Consider the following 18,624-nt stretch of genomic DNA (forward strand, 5'->3'; position numbering starts at 1 on the left):
CATCCATCTAGGAACAAAGAATGGAGACCAAGTTTAGAACATGGAAGAATCTGTCATGGGAAATAACAACTCTGAAAAAGATTTAGGACTGAGGAGTCAAGTCAAGTCAGATGAATTCACAACACATACACTGTCATAAATTGGATGGTGCTTTAAGAGTAGCTGAGCTCAACCACACCTATCCAGATTACCTACCCCAGCAGCAGCAGCTGGTCCTGATCATCTGGGTGATGTTTTTAACAGGTCTGAGAAAACTCCCTTTGAGAGGTCATAAGGAGCAAGTTGGGCTCTTGTGGAAGGACTCCAGGAAAATAGCCTGGGAGTCAGTGCTCTATGCCAGAGTCAGAGGGCATGTCTGCACTGCAATTAAATACCCACAGCTGGTCCATGTCATCTGACTTAGACCCACAGTCCTCAGGCTATGGGGATTTTTAGCTACAATGTAGCTCTTCAGACTCAGGCTAGAGGCCAGGCTCTGGAACCCTCCCCCTTTAACATTTGTTACAGCAGCAACTAAACTTTGAGCATGTCCCCTCTGGAAGCCTGAGTCATATGAATCCCATGGGAGGAAACTGAGGCAGGGAACACCTGCAGCACAACACTTGGCCAGGAGGTGGTACAAGAGGGCAGCTATGCTCTATATGACAGAGATTCTAACATGTATAATCAGTAATATTGAGAGAGGTTATGTTACCTCTGTATTTGGCACCAGTGCAACTGCTGGAGTCTTGTGTTCAGATCTGATGTCAGCAGTTCAGGAAGGATGTTGATGAATTGGAGAGAGTTTAGAGAAGAGTCCCAACAATAATTAAGAGTGGCAAACATGCCATATAATGGGAGACTCAAACAGCTCAACCTATTTAGCATATCAAAGGGAAAGTTAAGGAATGATTTGATCAGTCTGGAAGTACCTGCATGAGACACAGAAATTTGAAAATAGATGGCCCTTCAATCTAGCAGACAAAGACATAACAAGATCTAATGGCTGGAAGTTGAAGCTAGACAAATTTAGGCTAGAAATAAGGTGCAAATTTTTAACACTGAGAGTAATTAACAGTTGGAACAATTTACCACCAGTCATGGTGGATTCTCCATCACTGGCAATTTTTAAATCAAGGTTAAACTATAGCATATCTTTTAGAAACATCCAAGCAAGAAGGAATTCAAGGAAGTCCTGTAGTCTGTGTTATACACAAGGTCAGTTTAAATGATCACAGTGGTCCCTTCTGGCCTTAAAAGTCTGTAAAGGGCCTGATTAGCATAACTGGTCTTATATACTTCCCATTGTTTCAAGATGTTACATAAATGCCAAATATTAGTTTTATAGGAAATGTAAATAAATGTGAAGTATACAGAGGAGTCAACATGATCTAGTCCCATTGTCCGTTATGAGAATTTTTGTACCAGGCGCATGTCATCAAAGAGAGAGGGTGCTTTTGTGATCCAGGGGGAAGAACCTATAGGGTAATAATCATGTTCTGTATTAGAACTTGGGCTCATAACTAGTACTTCTGTTGCAGCACTTGCATTATAGCACAATACAGCTATTGTTCTGATTCAAATAAGATGTCTAGTTTCAATGCTGCACATGGCTACCATATTGAAGTCAGATCCTTTCTGCTCATCTTTGATATCTGTCTTAGAAAAGGTTACATATCTCATGCTGCTTTATATAAAACTAGTAGCCTGACCAGCAGTCTGTTGCTCAGTAAAATAAAGTAAAACAGATTCAAGTGTTCACTTCCTGCACTCAGTCACAAAAATGCATAGGACTAGTACTGCTTTGTCAACATCAGTGGTTGATATATTGTTGCTGCCTCCACAGGCACTGTGCTACCAGATTTTAACTAATTTTTCAATACTTAGTGAAGCATATGACAGAGAACACCTTGTAGATGAAAGGTGCTATATAACAGAGGTTCTCAACCTTTCCAGACTACTAACACCTCACTTAAAAACTCCTTGCTTACAAAATCAGACCTAAAAATCCAGAAGTGTCTTAGCACACTATTACTGAAAAATTGCTTCCTTTTTCATTTTTACCATATAATTATAAAATAAATCAATTGGAATATAAATATTGTACTTACATTTCAGTGTATCGTTTATAGAGCAGTATAAACAAGTCATTTTACAAAATTTTAGTTTGTACTGACTTTGCTAATGCTTTTTATGCAGCCTGTTGTAAAACTAGACAAATATCTAAATGAGTTGATGTACCCTGGTTGAGAATCACTGCTATATCACACCTATGCAAGAAAATGTTAGGCCCTGCCTTGCTTCCATTGAAGCCAATGGGAATTTTGCCATTTAGTTCAATGGCAGCAGGACTGGGGGGACTATAAAGAGCAACTTTTGAAATAAAATAATTAAGTCTTTTACTATCTTCAGAACTAAATAGTTTGGAATTACAAAGGCACTTTGATTTCCTTATATCCATATTTCTAAAGAAAAGGTATTGCAATAGTAAGGAGATAAACTCTTTAATTCTTCTCTTCTTGTGATTTTTTTTTAAAATACTGATGCTCTGATCTTAAAGAACCTGCACTGAAGTCTGGAGCTCACTTGCAGCATAGCAATGTCTTCATTATGAGTTGTCCTGACTTTACATGAACTGCTACAATTGAAAATTGGCCTGTCACAAAAACATTTTTTAAAATCTACCGGCCCTCACTCTCTATTGAAAGTCAAGTTGTAAGACGTTCTTAAAAGTTCAGCTCTGAATAATTACAACTTAAACTTACATACCGTCCTTCATGACGAAGGATCCCAAAGGTGTTTCCAAACTGATTTATAAAAAATGGATTAAATCCTCAACTTGTGAATTTAGAAGGCGCTCATTGATTGATTATTTATTTATTTATTTATTTTTGTGTTAATTGAAAGTCAGATGCACAGGTCCAAAAACAGACTTTAGCTTTATATTTTATGGTTTTCAGCCACCACTGAAATGCAGCCACCTGCAGGCAACTGTTTAATAGTACACAGCAACACTGCAACAATTGTGTATAATATATTGCCATATTTAAAACTTCTCACAGCTTGACAATGAATATTATAACTGTTCAGGACAGGAAACGAAGAACAAACTATTCCTAGGGGAAACTTAAGGGAGGCAGAATATAATTATCCACTGTAAGATAATAAGAGTTGGTCACTTGGGTAATTCACATATGTGAATGACTTTTTTTTTTCTGTGAAGGCTGATTGCAAGACCTTTATTTCAATCTGAGAGGTTCACAGTAGCTCAACTAGTAGTTGCTAGAGGGTCCTGAAACCTGCAGTATATTTTTATGTATTCACTTTTTTAAAATATAGTCGAAAAATTATTAATTACAAAGTAATAACACTGAGTGACACCCCCGCTGAGGCGGGCTGACAGGGATAGAATAGGGATTGCCCAGGCAAATGACCAGGTGCATATTTGCACATGGGGTGCCTGTAAGCCCTTTGAACACCAAGGGAAGATTCTCTGTATCAATTCTGCCTAGGCAGGTGTGGGAGGTCACCTTAGGGCAGGCCGGGGGCACAGCTGCACCAAGCACCCCATGCAGCTGGTGCAGAGGGGCAGCAGCTCATAGAATGGAGTGGTGACGGTGAGCACTCTGCACTCTTGCGTTGGAGGCTGTGATTCTACCTCACATTTCACTTGCCTAGAGCCTAAATGCTTGTGCTTTGTGTGGGTGGAGTGAATGCATAATTTGTTGGAACCAAATCTTTGTTTTAATAGTAAAAGTACTATTTTATGGGTGACATTATACTCTCTATCTATCTAGGATGCACAGCTGTAAAGATGCACTTCCTTTTCACTCAGTCCACTGACTTAATGTGCCATAGGTTGGTGTATGTGTGTTATTTTAAAAATAGCACGTTACTTGAGTATTCATTTCAAATAAAGAACATTTACAAGGTACTAAACAATCAAAGCAATCTAAATACAGTTAAGAACTAAAATGTTTCCCAAATGTAGCTTTAATCATTGTAGGTTGAAGTCAATATTAACAGAGCTATACAATTCTAGCTTCCCTGTGTTTAAATATATATGTATATAATTTTCCCATCATCATCATCCCTTGTTGCTCCAAAAACATGGCCACGAGTTGGTGTTATCACTTAGCTCATATAGTTTTTAAGGAATACAGGAGGTTGACAGGGGGCACTGCATCCGGCACTGTTCAAAGATTTGTCTAGGCTCTCCTTCCTCATCTCCTGCTTAGTCATGTTGTCACCAGTCTTTCCTACCCTGACTTTTGCTCGATTTAGAGTACACATTGTTTTTGTTTGAGGTCAGTGCCTGGAGGGAGTTGTTCTGAAGCAACCAGGTTATCCGTGATATGTGAACTTCTGATAGCAATATCTGGGGAATCACATTTTTTAATTGAAGAAGAATGCTTTGCAAGTACAGTGCCTAAAAATTCTCATGTACTATGTACATAGAACAGCTGAGTTAAGCAAAGTCTGACAAACCACGTCTTTGCACATTGTTGAATCACATAAAATTGATAGTGATGTTAACATATACAAAAAATTAGTGGCCAAGCTGCCCAATAGTGGAATAAAGCATTTGGAAATGATACACAGTAAACTGAAGGGGAAACCAGTGACGAGTTATATTAATCCATTGCTGAGGAGGAGCAATAGCTGCATCAAAGATACAGCTTTTAAGAATCCTTGACGATTGATTTCTAATGCCACATACATGGCTCTCTTGAACATAGATCTGTATGTTTAGATGATTAGCTGTAATAAAAAGAGGTCAGGGATTACAGAGGTAAAAATAGAGACTACTATGCTGCTTAAGAAGAAAATCCCCAAGGACTTGTATCTGTGGCTCACTCGAGCTTGTTTTAATACATAATGCACCACTCAGCTGTTTGGAGTTCTGCTAGAGAAAGGCTGCTGAACTGGGTCTCTAAGACAGGAGAAAATAAACACCAGTTTTTGCCCCATTCCCTCTTTTTAGGGGCTGTTATGTTGGATGGACCTCTACCTTTGTCCTAAGAATGGGGTCTCTCCGGCATAGAGCTCTTCTTTATATGGGCAATTTGAAAAATCGCTCTCCTTTTAAAAAATAAAATAAAAATTCTGGATGCCAAGAAAGAAAGACAAAATTAATGTCCTGAAAAAAATCTAACTGATCCCAGTGTTTAATGACCATCTTAGGTACTGCTGCTGAAAATGATTAAACAGTCAGATGTGCTTGTTCTAATGGCTGAAATCAACAGCATGTTTGCTAAATTTTTACCATCAGGTCTTCTCTCTTGTCATATCAAGCACTCTTTTTTATTTTTTGCTACTAGCATTCAGTAGTTGCTAAAGATTGCAGTTCAAAAAACATCACTGAGGTCTTGATCTAGGAAGTACTGACATCAGAGGGAGATGTGCATGTTTAACATGTGGCAAGATCAGGCTTGGAATGAAGGGCTTGGGGTCAAATTCTCTTCTGTTGCACCCATAAAAACTCTGTTGAAGCCAGTGGGAGTTGCATGGGATTAAATGATAGGAGAATTTGGCTTCTGTCCCTTGTCTCTGTATCTATCTCTGAATATACGCTATTTTGATATATATTTCTGTGGTCAGAGCTTGTCTACACTAGAGGTTTTCTCCTATGCAGCTACATCCAAATACACCAGTACAAAAAAGATTAGCGTAGGTGAGTTCTTAGTGTCCGAACAGGCTAATAATTGATATCTGGGATTTTTAAAAGCACTCTGCTTTGTCTTAGTTTTGTTTCTACTGACTTCAAAGGGAGTGCAAGCATTTTTATAAAATTCCACACTAACATGCAGCTTTGTACAGTAACAGTAATTGTGTATTAAAGCTATAATGCATAAGAAATATCTTTTCCCCACAGAATTCTGTGTATTGCGGCAAATGCCAATAGAGATGCATTGTCATATATAGGATAGATAAAACTAGCTATGGAGTTGGAACAACAAACAGAAGGTACGTGTGACTTTTGATACATTGTTTACACTACTTGTCTGTCTTAAATGCTTGTGATACAATTGACAATAAAAGTACAATTTAGTTTATCTTTGTCTATTGCTTCTGATTTTGTATAAGGCAACTCACTTTCATGATTGCAATATTTTATCTCCATTACTAACACTGCAGTGTGGTTTAGGTTTACTGTTGATGAACAGCCTTTCAGTGATGCATTTTATAAACTTTATGGCTTTTGAAACTGCGTCTGATTCCCAGTGGAGACTGAAAAGAGAACTTGTCTGCATCAATAAGTTGAATAGCTGAGCTTCTCAGAGTCATTGTCTAAAATAAGATGTTTTGGAGTCTTGATTATGTGCTGTAATGCCCGTGTTGCATAGATCATGTAAAAATGAAGAAGGAATGCATATTTTGAAAGTATGTGATAAACACGGGATTTTTAGTTAGTTACATCTAACATGAAGATGTTCTAGAAATTCAGTATAACATTGATAGATAGTTGAGTTTACATACAATCAGTGTATAATACAAACATGGATCATCTCCAAAGGCCATAGCAGTAAAATAGTGCCCAAGAATAGAAATAGTTCAGTTTTGTGGTGTATTGTCTGAAGATTTAAGCCAATATGCACAATGAAACAAGCTATTCTATTACAGGGATTTTTAAAAAAAAATCTGCTGTTGCCCTGGCAGTCAGTCAAGGTGTGTGTCATTTTGGGGAAGGTTGGGTGGTTGCCGCCTGTAGGACTCACCTTGTCTTAAAAGTAGTGGGGGGAGTCTGGTAGAATCAGTCTTATTTGGAGCTGCAGGGGGTGATGGGAAGAATCAAGCTGCACATAAAAAATAGGAGAGAGCGCCCAAAAAAACCCCGCCCTTCCCTATTCCCTAATTACTGGATCTACCACTGGAAACTTAGTCCATGTTGAAATGTGGGAGGGGAGGCTTCAGGCCCACTGTCCCTCACCAGGAGCAGTTCTTTTGGGGGATTAAAGGGAGCTGGGAGGTGAATAATAGACTACTGCGGTCTCCTCTCCAACATTCAACCCACTTGCTATTATGGCTTCCACTCTCCAGCAAGAGAACTTCTCTTTCCCCAGAAAGAGCCCTTGGGTTAGGTCACCTCCACTCCAGGTGGCGGCGGGGAGGGGGGGAGGGAGTGATGGAATTGGTCAGAGGTCAGACAAGTACCTTATTAGTACCCTTTGTCAGTGATAGTGCATTTGTACATAATTCTACATTTGTAAGTTCAACTTTCATGATAAAGAGATTGCACAACAGTACTTGTATTAGGTCAATTGAAAAATACTATTTATTTTGGTTTTTACAGTGCAAATAAAAAATAAACATAAAGTGAGCAGTGTACACTTTGTATTCTCTGTTGTAATTGAAATCAATATATTTGAAAATGTAGAAAACATCCAAAAATATTTAAATAGATGGTATTTTATTGTTTAACAATGTGATTAATTGCGATTAAGTTTTTTAATCATGATTAATTGCAATTAAGTTTTTTAATCACTTAGCCCTAATATTTGGAAAAAGCATATTAAGCACTGTTCGGTGTCATGTTCATGTTTTTTATTTCCATTTATAGTGCAAACATTTAAGAATAAATTATAACAGCATAAAACATGATTAATAGTGAAATTCATCGTACATAAAAGGCTACATCTTGGTGAAATACCATGTGACTGCCAGCACTGTTCTACCCTCTTTACAGTGATTGCAGCATAATTGCACCTACATCCTATGAGAACAGGATTTAATAGACCATTATAGAAGATCAGAAAAAAAGGTTAGATAGGGCATTTTTGTTTAGTCCATTCTTACCAGAGGCACCCTTAAAAATAAAAACAACCTACACATTTCTCAAACCCATGATTGAGCTGTGGATAGCCTAATTAAAGTACAGGGGTCAGTAGAATTTTTTTTCCAAATATCGATATCTGCAGGCTGATTTTTTGTTTTTTTTTACTTTAATGACACCACATCCCTTTTTTTCTCCAGGTGGAGTCAGAGGAATACCTTCAGGAAATCAGATACTTCATGGGTATCCTTGCAATCTGCCATCTCGCGCACTGCAACACATTGTATTAGCAGGACATCTGGACATAAACGAACAAGCTTCCAGTGAGCCAAAGGTACATGTTCAGAGTAACAATACAGGACTGGACAAACTTCATATAATTTAGTAACAGCCACTAGTGTATATGTTAAGTGACTACTAATGGAAGGGAATCAAGCTGTACTTTAAGCATGAGACACCTCATACAGGGGCATATATAACATTCTAATTAACCATAATTGTACTTCATACAATTTTAAATAGTAGTAATGTGAAGACGGTATAGTGAAGGTTCCCATGTAACTGCTCTGCATATATAATAGTTCACTAAATGGGAGTCCTATCTGTTCACGAAGTGAGACTTTGCTTTGAGACTTGCAAATGAAAGGCAGTGTAGTCCCAAGTATTTTACCTCCCCAGAAAAGAAAAGGTGGCTGGCCTAAAGGGAAGAAAAGGAAACCTCCAAAGGAATTTTCCGCTCCTCGTGCCCCTACAACAGGGTAAGTATGTTATAGTAGCATTATGTTATTCAGATAATTTACTGTTCTCTTAATATGCTCTCTTGTATGCAGTATATTAAAGCAACTTGGGGCTCTGAACTGTAGAGATTTAGAGAATGCTAAAGGCTTTGGGAACGGCCTCTGAAGTCAATTAAATATTTATAGCTTGGAAATGTTAGAAATCCTCAAACTGCGTTTTGATGGACACCTTTTATTAGTCCCACCAATAAAAAAGTGCAGGGATACAGTGAAATGGCTAAAGGGAATGTATTGTAGGTTGAGCAGTCACGTGTCCTTGCAATCTATAGGTTAATGCAGATTTGTGTACCCACATGGGAATTTTTCTTTAAAATGATTTGAGGGAAGGTTGTCTTAGCCATGTGGGAGATGTATAACCAGCAGTTCCATAACTTTATAAAGGATTAACTACCAGGCAATATTTCACATATATATTTCAATATATATGTAAGCACAAATGAATCTTACTAGTTTATATATTGTTAATTGCTGATATATTGCCCACTGTTGGTTTTAGGTATGTAATATTCTTGAATGAGCGGAGAATTAAAACGAAGGCTAAACATCCAGATTTGCCTTTTACTGAAATAACCAAGATGCTAGCTGCTCAATGGTCTCAACTTTCTCAAGCAGGAAAGCAAGTAAGCCTTTTCATTATCATCGTATAGCATTAAAAGAGGCTGCGAACTAGAAAAGGTATGTTTTAGCAAGTATTGTATCTCTTTTGCAGAAATATATTAAAGAAGCAGAAAAGGATAAGCAAAGATACATGAAAGAATTGAAAGCCTATCAAGACTCTGAAGTCTATCAAACTTTCTTAGAGAGAAGAGCAGTTCACAAAGTGAAGACCCTGTGTGGTAAGTTAGAGAACAACCATGTCAATTATTTTAAAGAAATGAAGGAATATTCCATTCATACCCTAACTAAGATTGCTAGGAAGAGAGTTCTGGGAGACCCCGGTTTTGAAACCATCTCACTGTTACTACAGTTTTTTAATTTTGTCAGACTATTAATTATAGTATCATAATTATTAAGCCTTAAAATTGAAGGAAAGCAGAGCTATATTGTGGATGTGTTGAATGTCTCAGTTGAAGAAATATTTGGCAATGATTGTTTACGCAAGTATATGTGATATTGTAGATTAATAAAAAGGTGCTTTAGTGTCTTTATTTTATCTGATTTGCCTTTTAATTATTATTATTAGGCTTACTGTCTGCCTCCTTGCTTGCCCTTTAAGGCTGAATGTACTTTTAGAAACTGACACTCCATGGAATAAAGTGAAGAAAGGAAATAAATATTGGATTGCTAAAACAGTGCACCTCTTTGTACAAGAGAGGGAAAAGGGGCTGAATTGTCAGTGATTGTCTTTCTTTACACCCTAAATTTGCCCAACTTGTGCCTATTCTTTTTCAATTATGCATTGCAGTGCTTATAGCAGATCCTGTAATTCAAGTTTACAACTCCTTGACCCTGTATTCTGTAATTCAGATTAGAATTGTGGGTATTATATCAGTAAATATCCATAGCTAAATAGAATTACTGTACTTTAAGTTTCTATTGCCTGTGCAAAGAGCTCTTGAAAAAGACAGGCGCTTCATTTTCATTATTGCTTGTATTGCATTGTACAGTAATTTCGGTAGTTATCTTTGCAGTTAGCACAGCAAGCTGCTTTCTGCTGGGAGCGGTTCAGTACACTATTTCGGCAGTGATGTGACCTGAGCAATTTAAAAAAAAATAAAAAAAAACTTTGTTAAAGGAATGTCATGCTATATCTTGGACACTTCCTTTCAAACTCTCTGGAGGAAGAAAAAGATAGAGAGGGCACACAGCTATTTATGAAGATTCAGAGAAGTGTCTTTAAAAAAAATACACTTTTGTGTAGATCTTATGCTTGTTTGGTGTGCTTTTTTATTTTAATGTGCTTAAAAATCTAACCCCATTGAAAGAAACAAGTATTGTTCCTTTGGGGGAAAAAATTAAGATTTTTTTATCACATTATAAAATATAACGGATGGTCCCCTTAAGATTCCCACTAATATATTGTGGCAAAACCTGGGGACCACTAGACCAGTTATTAATTGAAAGTCCCCTCCCTCAAGTTGCTTAACTTGTTCTCTTTATTACAGTTAAAATAATAGAACTTGTTTTTTCCATCAATATCTATAGGAAGTAGATCTGAGAATGAAGCTCTTGCTTTGTCAGCAATAGATGTAAGTACATTGAAACTGTATTTGAGGTGAGGGTGAGATGGAGAAAGTTGATAAGTTTTAGCTAGTTAATGTCAGCTAGTTTATTTTAATAATGACATACAGTGTTGTACTCACACAAAAACTATTCTAAAAGAATGTTAACGTCACAAAGTCAAGAACTCAAAATTTAGGAAAGGCCAGAATTAAGATTGTCTTTACAACCCTATTTTTACCTCCTTGTGTGCAGGCCTTATGATTAGGGCGTCTGAATTTTGATTTTAACTCTGCCAATATAAAAAACAAAATGAAATTGGTGTTTATCCAATGAACAGCAGAAATGGCTATTTTTGTCTACAGTAGAACCTCAGAGTTATGAACACAAGAGTTACAAACTGACTAGTCAACCACACACCTCACTGGGAACCGGAAGTACACAATCAGGCAGCAGAGACCAAAAAAACAAAAACAAAAAAAGCAAATACAATACTGTGTTAAACATAAACTACTAAAAAAATAAAGGGAAAACAGCATTTTTTTTGCATAGTAAAGTTTCAAAGCTGTATTCAGTCAATGTTCGGTTGTAAATTTTTGAAAGAACCACCATAATGTTTTGAACAACCTCCATTCCCAAGGTGTTTGTAACTCTGAGGTTCTACTGTAATGACTTGTCTATGTGGACCAGTAATTGTTTATTACAGGGATGCAATTTCTGAAGTGCACCAATGTGTTGTGCATTAATTGTCCTGTGTAGATCCTGTTGGTGCACACTGAAGGTACATCTACACTGCACACTTCTTTTGGCAGTGTGTACAGTACATCCACTACATGCTCCCTTGGCACAGGTATAAATAGCTGTATAGATGGTGAGGCACTACATAAGCAAGGGAAGGCATGCCTGAGCCCTGTGGCTATGTTCCCTTCACGGCACTCTCCTTACCCAAGCATTGCCTCCGTCATCATCACTGCTATTTTAGCAATGTGTCCCCCACTGCTGGAGCCCTTCCCCACCAGAGCCTTTCACTGATGTGTAGCTACATGCCACAGTGTGGACACAGCCTGCGTTTCAGTACAGCAGGTAGCAACACATTCACAACATGCTGCCACAAGTGATGTGCAGTCTAGACGTAGTCTAAATGTTCCTTAGTGCCCTTTAATGTAGTGCTGTTTGAAATAGTGCTATATTAAAGGGCACTATGGAACATTTACAAAGGAATTACTCATACTAGTATATTCTACTGTAGTAAGTAACGTATATAATTTACATTATTTAATACAGTATATACAAAGAGAGAGCCCCAAAAAAACGCAATTTTTGGACATCTTCATAAAACTCAAAAATTGCTAAAAATAAACTCCCCAAAATAAAATTATTAAACCCTGAAAAACAGAAGCCCTAATTATGATAAATCTTTAACTAAATGATCACATATTACTTTTCCCATTAGGATTCTTCCTCATTCAGTGCACAGGATGGACGATGCTCAGTGCATGAATCGGTGTTGCATATAATTCCTTGTCTGATTTTAAAAAAAGCAAAACCAAATTCTTTTACTTGGAATTGTGGCAACTTGGAATCTGCGTTCACTTGAACATAAAGCTGTGACAAAAATTTATGGAAAGTAATTGTTCTATTGAATATACTCAATTATTTTTCAAATGTACTGCTAATAATGGCTTATAAATCACTTTACGGAGGTGGGTAAGTAGTTTTACTCTACATATTTTCCAATAAAGAAACGGGGCCAGAGGACATTTAAGTGTGTGACCTGAGGCAGGCTATCAAGTTAGCTGAAGAGCTGGGAGTAGAAACCATTTCTCCTTACTCATAGTGCCAATCTCTCTCCACAGGATCAAATTGACTCTTTACATGGACTATCTTATTCAGTTGTTTTACTGTGCATGTTATTCTGTCACACTTAAAGGAACCTCTCTTGATTGCATTTCTCTGTTGTGGCAGCCCAATTTTTCTTGTTTCATTCACTTTACATGCCTCAGCACTAATACTGCACCATACATCTGGATAACTGTAAGCATACTTTTCCCATGGTGGCACTTTACACCTGGTTTATGTGTTTTATAGTGACCCACCTTCTGTTTTAGTGACTTCTAACCCTCATTACAGCACATTTATTTGTTATCGTCTTAGGGCCTTGACCAGTAAGCAAGAAGACAATAATAGTGCTCTCCTTTGACATTATTGCACATTTCAGCACTTCCTTAAAGGAAGAAATAAAACTACTTAGGCCCAAATCCTCTGCACGGCTCAAGTAACTTATCTCAGTACTGATGATCTCCCATGAGAAAAAATGGATGGAATCCTGCACCCCAGGCAACAGAGCTGCTTTGTGGGTGGAAGCCCATTGGAGAGGGACTAAAAGACTTTAATAGCAGTGGATTCTCCAGCCTCCACTTTCACCCACTGCAGCCTCGAATATCCCCAGAGTGACAGGGCAAAGGCGCTCCCATGGTGAAGTCCAGTTAAACCAGTATCATTGTCCCCATGGAGAGCTTTATCTGTGTCCATGGAGTCAGGATTTGCCCCAAACCAAAAATACCCTAAATAATTCTGTCTTGTGAAATCTCTTTGTGACCCATGCCTCGATGGGATTTGGTTTGTATTAGGAGCAAAGGAGGTTTGGGGGTTTTTTTGTTTTGTTTTTATTTTTTTGCTTGCAATAGGTAATGTTTCTTTACTCATTATTTAGCAGATATTGACAGCTCCTTCTAATTCTCCCTATTCTGCCTCTTTCATCAAAACAGAGAGATGAAAGCAATGACCTGTATTGTCGGACATGTAACCAGTTTTTCAGTTCTTTTCATAACAAGAAAGAACACCTTATGGGAAAGCAACACTTACAGAATTTAACAGGTAGTGTTAAAATTATTTTCAATTGTTTTCTAATCAAGCTAGCTTACAATTCAAACAGACTATCAACTGGTATTGGTACTAATATAAGATGGTTCACAAATCTAGTGTATTAAATAGCTGGCTCTTAGAGCATATAGCGTTTTCATAGTTAATATAATCAGGGTCCCATTATAAGACTGATTTTTCTCAAATATATACTTGGTAACTGAAAAAGAAAAATCATCATGCTTTCCACATTTTTCATTGACTGGAATTTGTTTTTTTTTAATAATTAAGTGTATTTAGAAATTTAAAACGTAGTGACTCATTTTTCTTAATAATTTTGTGGGTTTTTAATATTTTGTATAATCTGTTTTCCCTCTAGTAGCCCAGTGACCTCACAAAATTCTAATTCATAGGCACTTCAGCTTATGTATCAAGGAAAGGAATAATAAAATGTTCAAGAAATTGCTATTTCTAAAACTAGGCACAAAACTCCATTCTGTGATGGCCCTTGTCATAAATTAGTTATTTCAATGACAAAAGCACGGAGACTCTGATTTTTGCTTGTGATGGACCATGCTTTACTCATCCAGAATTTTCACCATCCTTTCAAATGTACCAAGTGATCTGTTTCATTTTCTCTGACACAATTTTCTTACGATTTCAGTACTAGTCAGAGAAATGGGATTTTGGTTTCCTACCATTGATAGCTTGGCAAGTACTGTCCACTCCTTCAGTTTGAAATGACCTAGTCTTTCCACCTTTAAAAAATTGGGAAAATTTGTCCTTTTGTGACACACAGGCACACAAAATAAAAAGTTTTAAAAAAATGAGTAGGCAGTTCCAAAAAACCAAAACCACTTTGAGTTTTAAAAGATAAGAGTGCTAAATGTGAACAGGACTCTTGCCTATCATATCACTTTCAAAACCCAGGCATTTCCTTATTAATGTATTTGCTTTTATTTGTTTGTTTGCTTCACATTCTAAATCTTAAGGAGCCCACATAATGAACGTGTTATTCTTATTGAGAAAAGGAAATGCATATGGCATTGCAACAAAATAACCTTAACTCTGATAATAATGCTACTGGTTCTACAGTAATAAAAAAAAAATCACAAAATCCTCTAGGGAAAAATAAGTAGTGACATATGTATGCATTAGTGGCTGGGAGGGATAGCTCAGTGGTTTGAGCATTGGCCTGCTAACCCAGCGTTGTGAGTTCAATCCTTGAGGAGGCCACTTAGGAATCTGGGGCAATAATTTGTCTGGGAATTGGTCCTTCTTTGAGCAGGGGGTTGGACTACATGATCTCCTGAGGTCCTTTCCAACCCTGATATTCTAAGTCCATATACATATATTTGTACAAAATCAACAATATTGTACTCTTTTACTATTAAAATACATGTATAACAGTTTTTCCAAGCCAGACCAAATATAATTATTGTACAAAAAAAATTTCTGCTGCCGATTGATAAATATATTTAACTGATACTTGTGAGTTTATACTAGAAGATGACCTCTGAAAGTGTGTTTTGAACTTCAGTGCCTATAAAGCTCACTGATTTCAGAGGTACCATTGAGAGACCTGACTGCAGCATGTACAACCGTGCTCTTGAGTATGGGGTCTGAAATCCACTCTATTAGATAGTTTAGGTGGGTTGTCTGATGATAACATATGCTGAAAGGCCAGCTATTCTGCAGAAGCTTTGTGTTGGAATAGTCTCTTTTTTTCCATGATTTAACAAAATGTAAATTACTGGCTCAATTTGAATTCATAAGGTCCCTTTTACACATCAAAGTTTTGCTAGTCTAATGTTATATAATATCAGGTTATTTCTGATGGGGGAAGGTATAATCACCAATAAAGGGGGCGAGGGGAATACATCACCTATAAAATATCAACAGCTACCAGAACATTGTATTTAGGATCGTTCACTATTTTTCCCTGTTGTATGTGTAAGGAAATGTCGAATGCTGTCGCATGGTAACCATTGGTATGTGGTGACTGTTTAGTGCTCACCATTGTACCATCTAAAAGTTTTACTTCATATAAAAACTTCAACTACAGCCAGGCAAATCTTTGTTATTCCAAAAATGTGGAATGTGTTGTAACATCTTTGATTTAAGAAGAATTAGTTAATTTTTGAAACCTGTTTCTTTGTTTTATTTATTTTATTTTTTTGTCCAGGAGAGTTTGAGAAAGAAACTGCTGAGTTCTCTAAACATCAGAAACTGCAAGAAGAAAAGGAGGGAAAAGATGAGTCAGAAGAAGAAATTGACTCTACAGATATGTTTCAGTTTGGGGGCCTGACCTCCAAGAAAAACTTTGCGTCATCTGATTTTTGTTTTTTGCAGGAGTTTATCTTCAGACTTCTGAAGTGTAAGTTGTATATTCTGTAAAGTAAGTTGCAGAGAGAAGTCTTTTTTTATATTAAATGTCATCAAACTGGAGCTAGAGGTGATCCCCATCACTAGGACAATATTATTAGAGACCCATTACCTCAGAACAGCCTCTGCCTCAGAAGAAATCGGTATCTAGTTCTTCAAAGTCTGGAGTGTGGAACTCCTCTACAGAAGGTCAGTCCTGTACCTTTGCCTTGCTGCTTCCTAGTATTGGCTCATACAAACAGACCTGAGCTGTCAATTCAGTCCCCTCCCAGTGACTGTTGAGACTGCTACCTCGTTGGCTGCAACTGAGTGGTTATCCCTGATTCCTGCAGGTCAGCAGCCTACATCTGTTCCAGCTATGCCAGAGGCTATGCTGTGACTTTCACTACTGCCTTCACCTTTGCTTCAGGCTGAGGACCCTCATCTGGGCTAGGTGCAGTTCCCCATTGGCACTGGAACACTCTAGTCAGGCTCCATCGCCTTTGGGCCTGGTACCAACTCTTTACATCTTCTGGGCTGGTACCAGTTCCTCCATGCCACACTTTACTGCTGGCTAGGAAGCCATCCGATCTTCCTCCAGTATTGTGTCCTTGACATGGATCCAGACTTTGGTCACCGTGGACCCTTCCTGGTTCCTGGAATGCTCTGATTCCTCGTCAGACTCCAAGGTAGGCTCTCAGGTATCCTGGTACTGAGAGTCCAGAGCTTCCTCGCATTCCCATTCCTGCACTCACTGACAGGGTTCTGAGAGGACCTTAGACAGGGATTGGGATGCTTGGGACAGATGTGCCTAGGGCCCAGTCCTATACAGCACCCTCAATGTCTCCACTGGATGCCCAGGAGGATGCCTCCAGGTTCCAGATCTACTTCACCACTTCCCAATACAAGTAGGTTTTCCAGGAGGGGGCCTTCTCCTCCCAGTACTGGGAGACCAGTCACGGTTCATATCAGCGAGCCTTTGGACCTCAAGCCCAAGACTTCTTTCAGCCCATTCCAGAACAGTATAATCCATTCTGGACCATAAGAGCAGCGCTGAGAGCTTTCACCCTTGCCTGTCATGCAGGCATTATGCTCATCACCTGACGAGGTACTGGTACCAGAAAGATCCTCCCAGGTACTGGATGACTTCAAGGTACATTAGGAGCTCCTCAAGAAGATGGCAGCCTCCATGGGCATTCAGGCTGTTTGATCGATATTCTCCATCCCACCGCACCAGGGAGGTTGCCCTGCCCATAAGTTAGGCCATTATGCAGCCGGCCAAAACCATTTGGTAAATCCCTGCCTCTATTCTAGTTGTGGCCAAAAGAACAGAACATAAATATCAGGTTCAGTTCCAGGGGTTTGAACAGTTCTGTTTACATCCCACACCAGATTCACTTGTTGTGGCTGTGGTGAGTGAGGGGAGCCATCAGGGCAGAGATGAGGCTACCCTCAAGGACAAAGATGCCAAAAAGCTTGGTAGAAAAATGTATTCTACAGCAAGTTTATAATTTCACATTACCAGCCATGACACTGTGTTGTCACAGTGTAATTCTTCAAACTGGGAGGCAATATCTCAGGTTGCTGGCAGACTACCGAAAGACTCCAGTCACTCATTGCAGAGGGACGCCTCATTTCTTGATCAGTTCTATGACTTCTTTAAATGCAGCAGATTCTACAGCTAGGGCCATGGCAACAGTGGTGACAGTGCACAGATCCTCCTGGCTGCAGTCCTCCAGGATTCCTGGGGAGATGCAACAAACAATTGATGACTTCCCTTTCAGGGGATGTGCTCTGTTCTCATCTAAAACAGCTAAGGCTTTGCATACACTAGTGGACTCAAATAGTGTTGAAATCTTTGGGCCTCTATATGGTGATGACAGAGGAAACAAGATATCGTCTTCAATACCAACCCAAACAGTAAAACTGTCCTTTTTTGTTAGGCTGACCAAGGTCACAGAGAAGAAAAACAATGCCTTCTACTTCCTTGCACTCTTCAGCTTGGCAGCCGCAGGCCACAAATTAGTCATTTTTACTCTTATGTCTCAGATGGCATGCTATTTGACCTGGATCTCATTGGTCTGTCCCCATCTTTCTGGGGCAGGTTGTCCTTTTTCCTACATGCCTGGCAGGCCATCACCTCAGACAAGAGGGTGCTAAGCAGGGTGGAATTGAGATATACACTCCAGTTCCTTTCTATCACCACCCATAATCCTCTGCATAAGGACAAGTAGAGTTTCCGCAGAGCATTGGCTGTTTTCCTGGATAGGACAAAACCCTTTTGGGTGTCTGCCCTGCTCCGCATTTCTTATGCAGCACGTATGAGAGGTCATCTGGTTACAACCGAGAGGCTCTCGTAATGGATCACCAACTGCATTACAAAGTGTTATGCTGTCAAAGGAGTAATGCCTCCTGACAAACTTACGATGCACTCAACCAGAGCATCTTTGACCTCAGCAGCATTTGTGGCTAACATCCCAATTATGGATCACTGTAGAGCAGTGATACAGTCTTAGACTCAGATGTTCGCCAGGCATTATGCAATGTCTGCTGTATCCTAGGAGGCTACAGATATAGGGAAGGCAGCCCTACAGTCCCTGTTACGCTGAGACTCCGAGCCCCATCCCCTAGGGTAACAGATTGGCAGTCACCTACAGTGTGGATACATGCAGGCACTCAAAGAAGAAC

The 18,624-nt window shown here is 38.7% G+C and overlaps 1 protein-coding gene across 7 annotated transcripts in view; it reads left to right on the forward strand.

Annotated features, from left to right (window-relative positions):
* LOC123371039 (SWI/SNF-related matrix-associated actin-dependent regulator of chromatin subfamily E member 1-related-like) overlaps positions 1 to 18,624 on the forward strand; it is a 35,016-nt gene that overhangs the window by 1,365 nt on the left and 15,027 nt on the right. For all 7 annotated transcript variants that reach the window (XM_045018173.1, XM_045018167.1, XM_045018170.1 and 4 more), the window contains 8 exons: positions 5,855 to 5,946; positions 7,954 to 8,087; positions 8,432 to 8,511; positions 9,047 to 9,170; positions 9,260 to 9,386; positions 10,696 to 10,739; positions 13,479 to 13,587; positions 15,758 to 15,949. In XM_045018173.1, the coding sequence (XP_044874108.1) occupies positions 5,922 to 5,946; positions 7,954 to 8,087; positions 8,432 to 8,511; positions 9,047 to 9,170; positions 9,260 to 9,386; positions 10,696 to 10,739; positions 13,479 to 13,587; positions 15,758 to 15,949 (835 nt within the window). In that variant the 5' untranslated portion in view covers positions 5,855 to 5,921. The remainder of the gene's footprint in view (positions 1 to 5,854; positions 5,947 to 7,953; positions 8,088 to 8,431; positions 8,512 to 9,046; positions 9,171 to 9,259; positions 9,387 to 10,695; positions 10,740 to 13,478; positions 13,588 to 15,757; positions 15,950 to 18,624) is intronic.

This window comes from Mauremys mutica, chromosome 5 (genome assembly GCF_020497125.1).
Source record: "Mauremys mutica isolate MM-2020 ecotype Southern chromosome 5, ASM2049712v1, whole genome shotgun sequence".
In the NCBI taxonomy this organism is placed as follows: Eukaryota; Metazoa; Chordata; order Testudines; family Geoemydidae; genus Mauremys; species Mauremys mutica.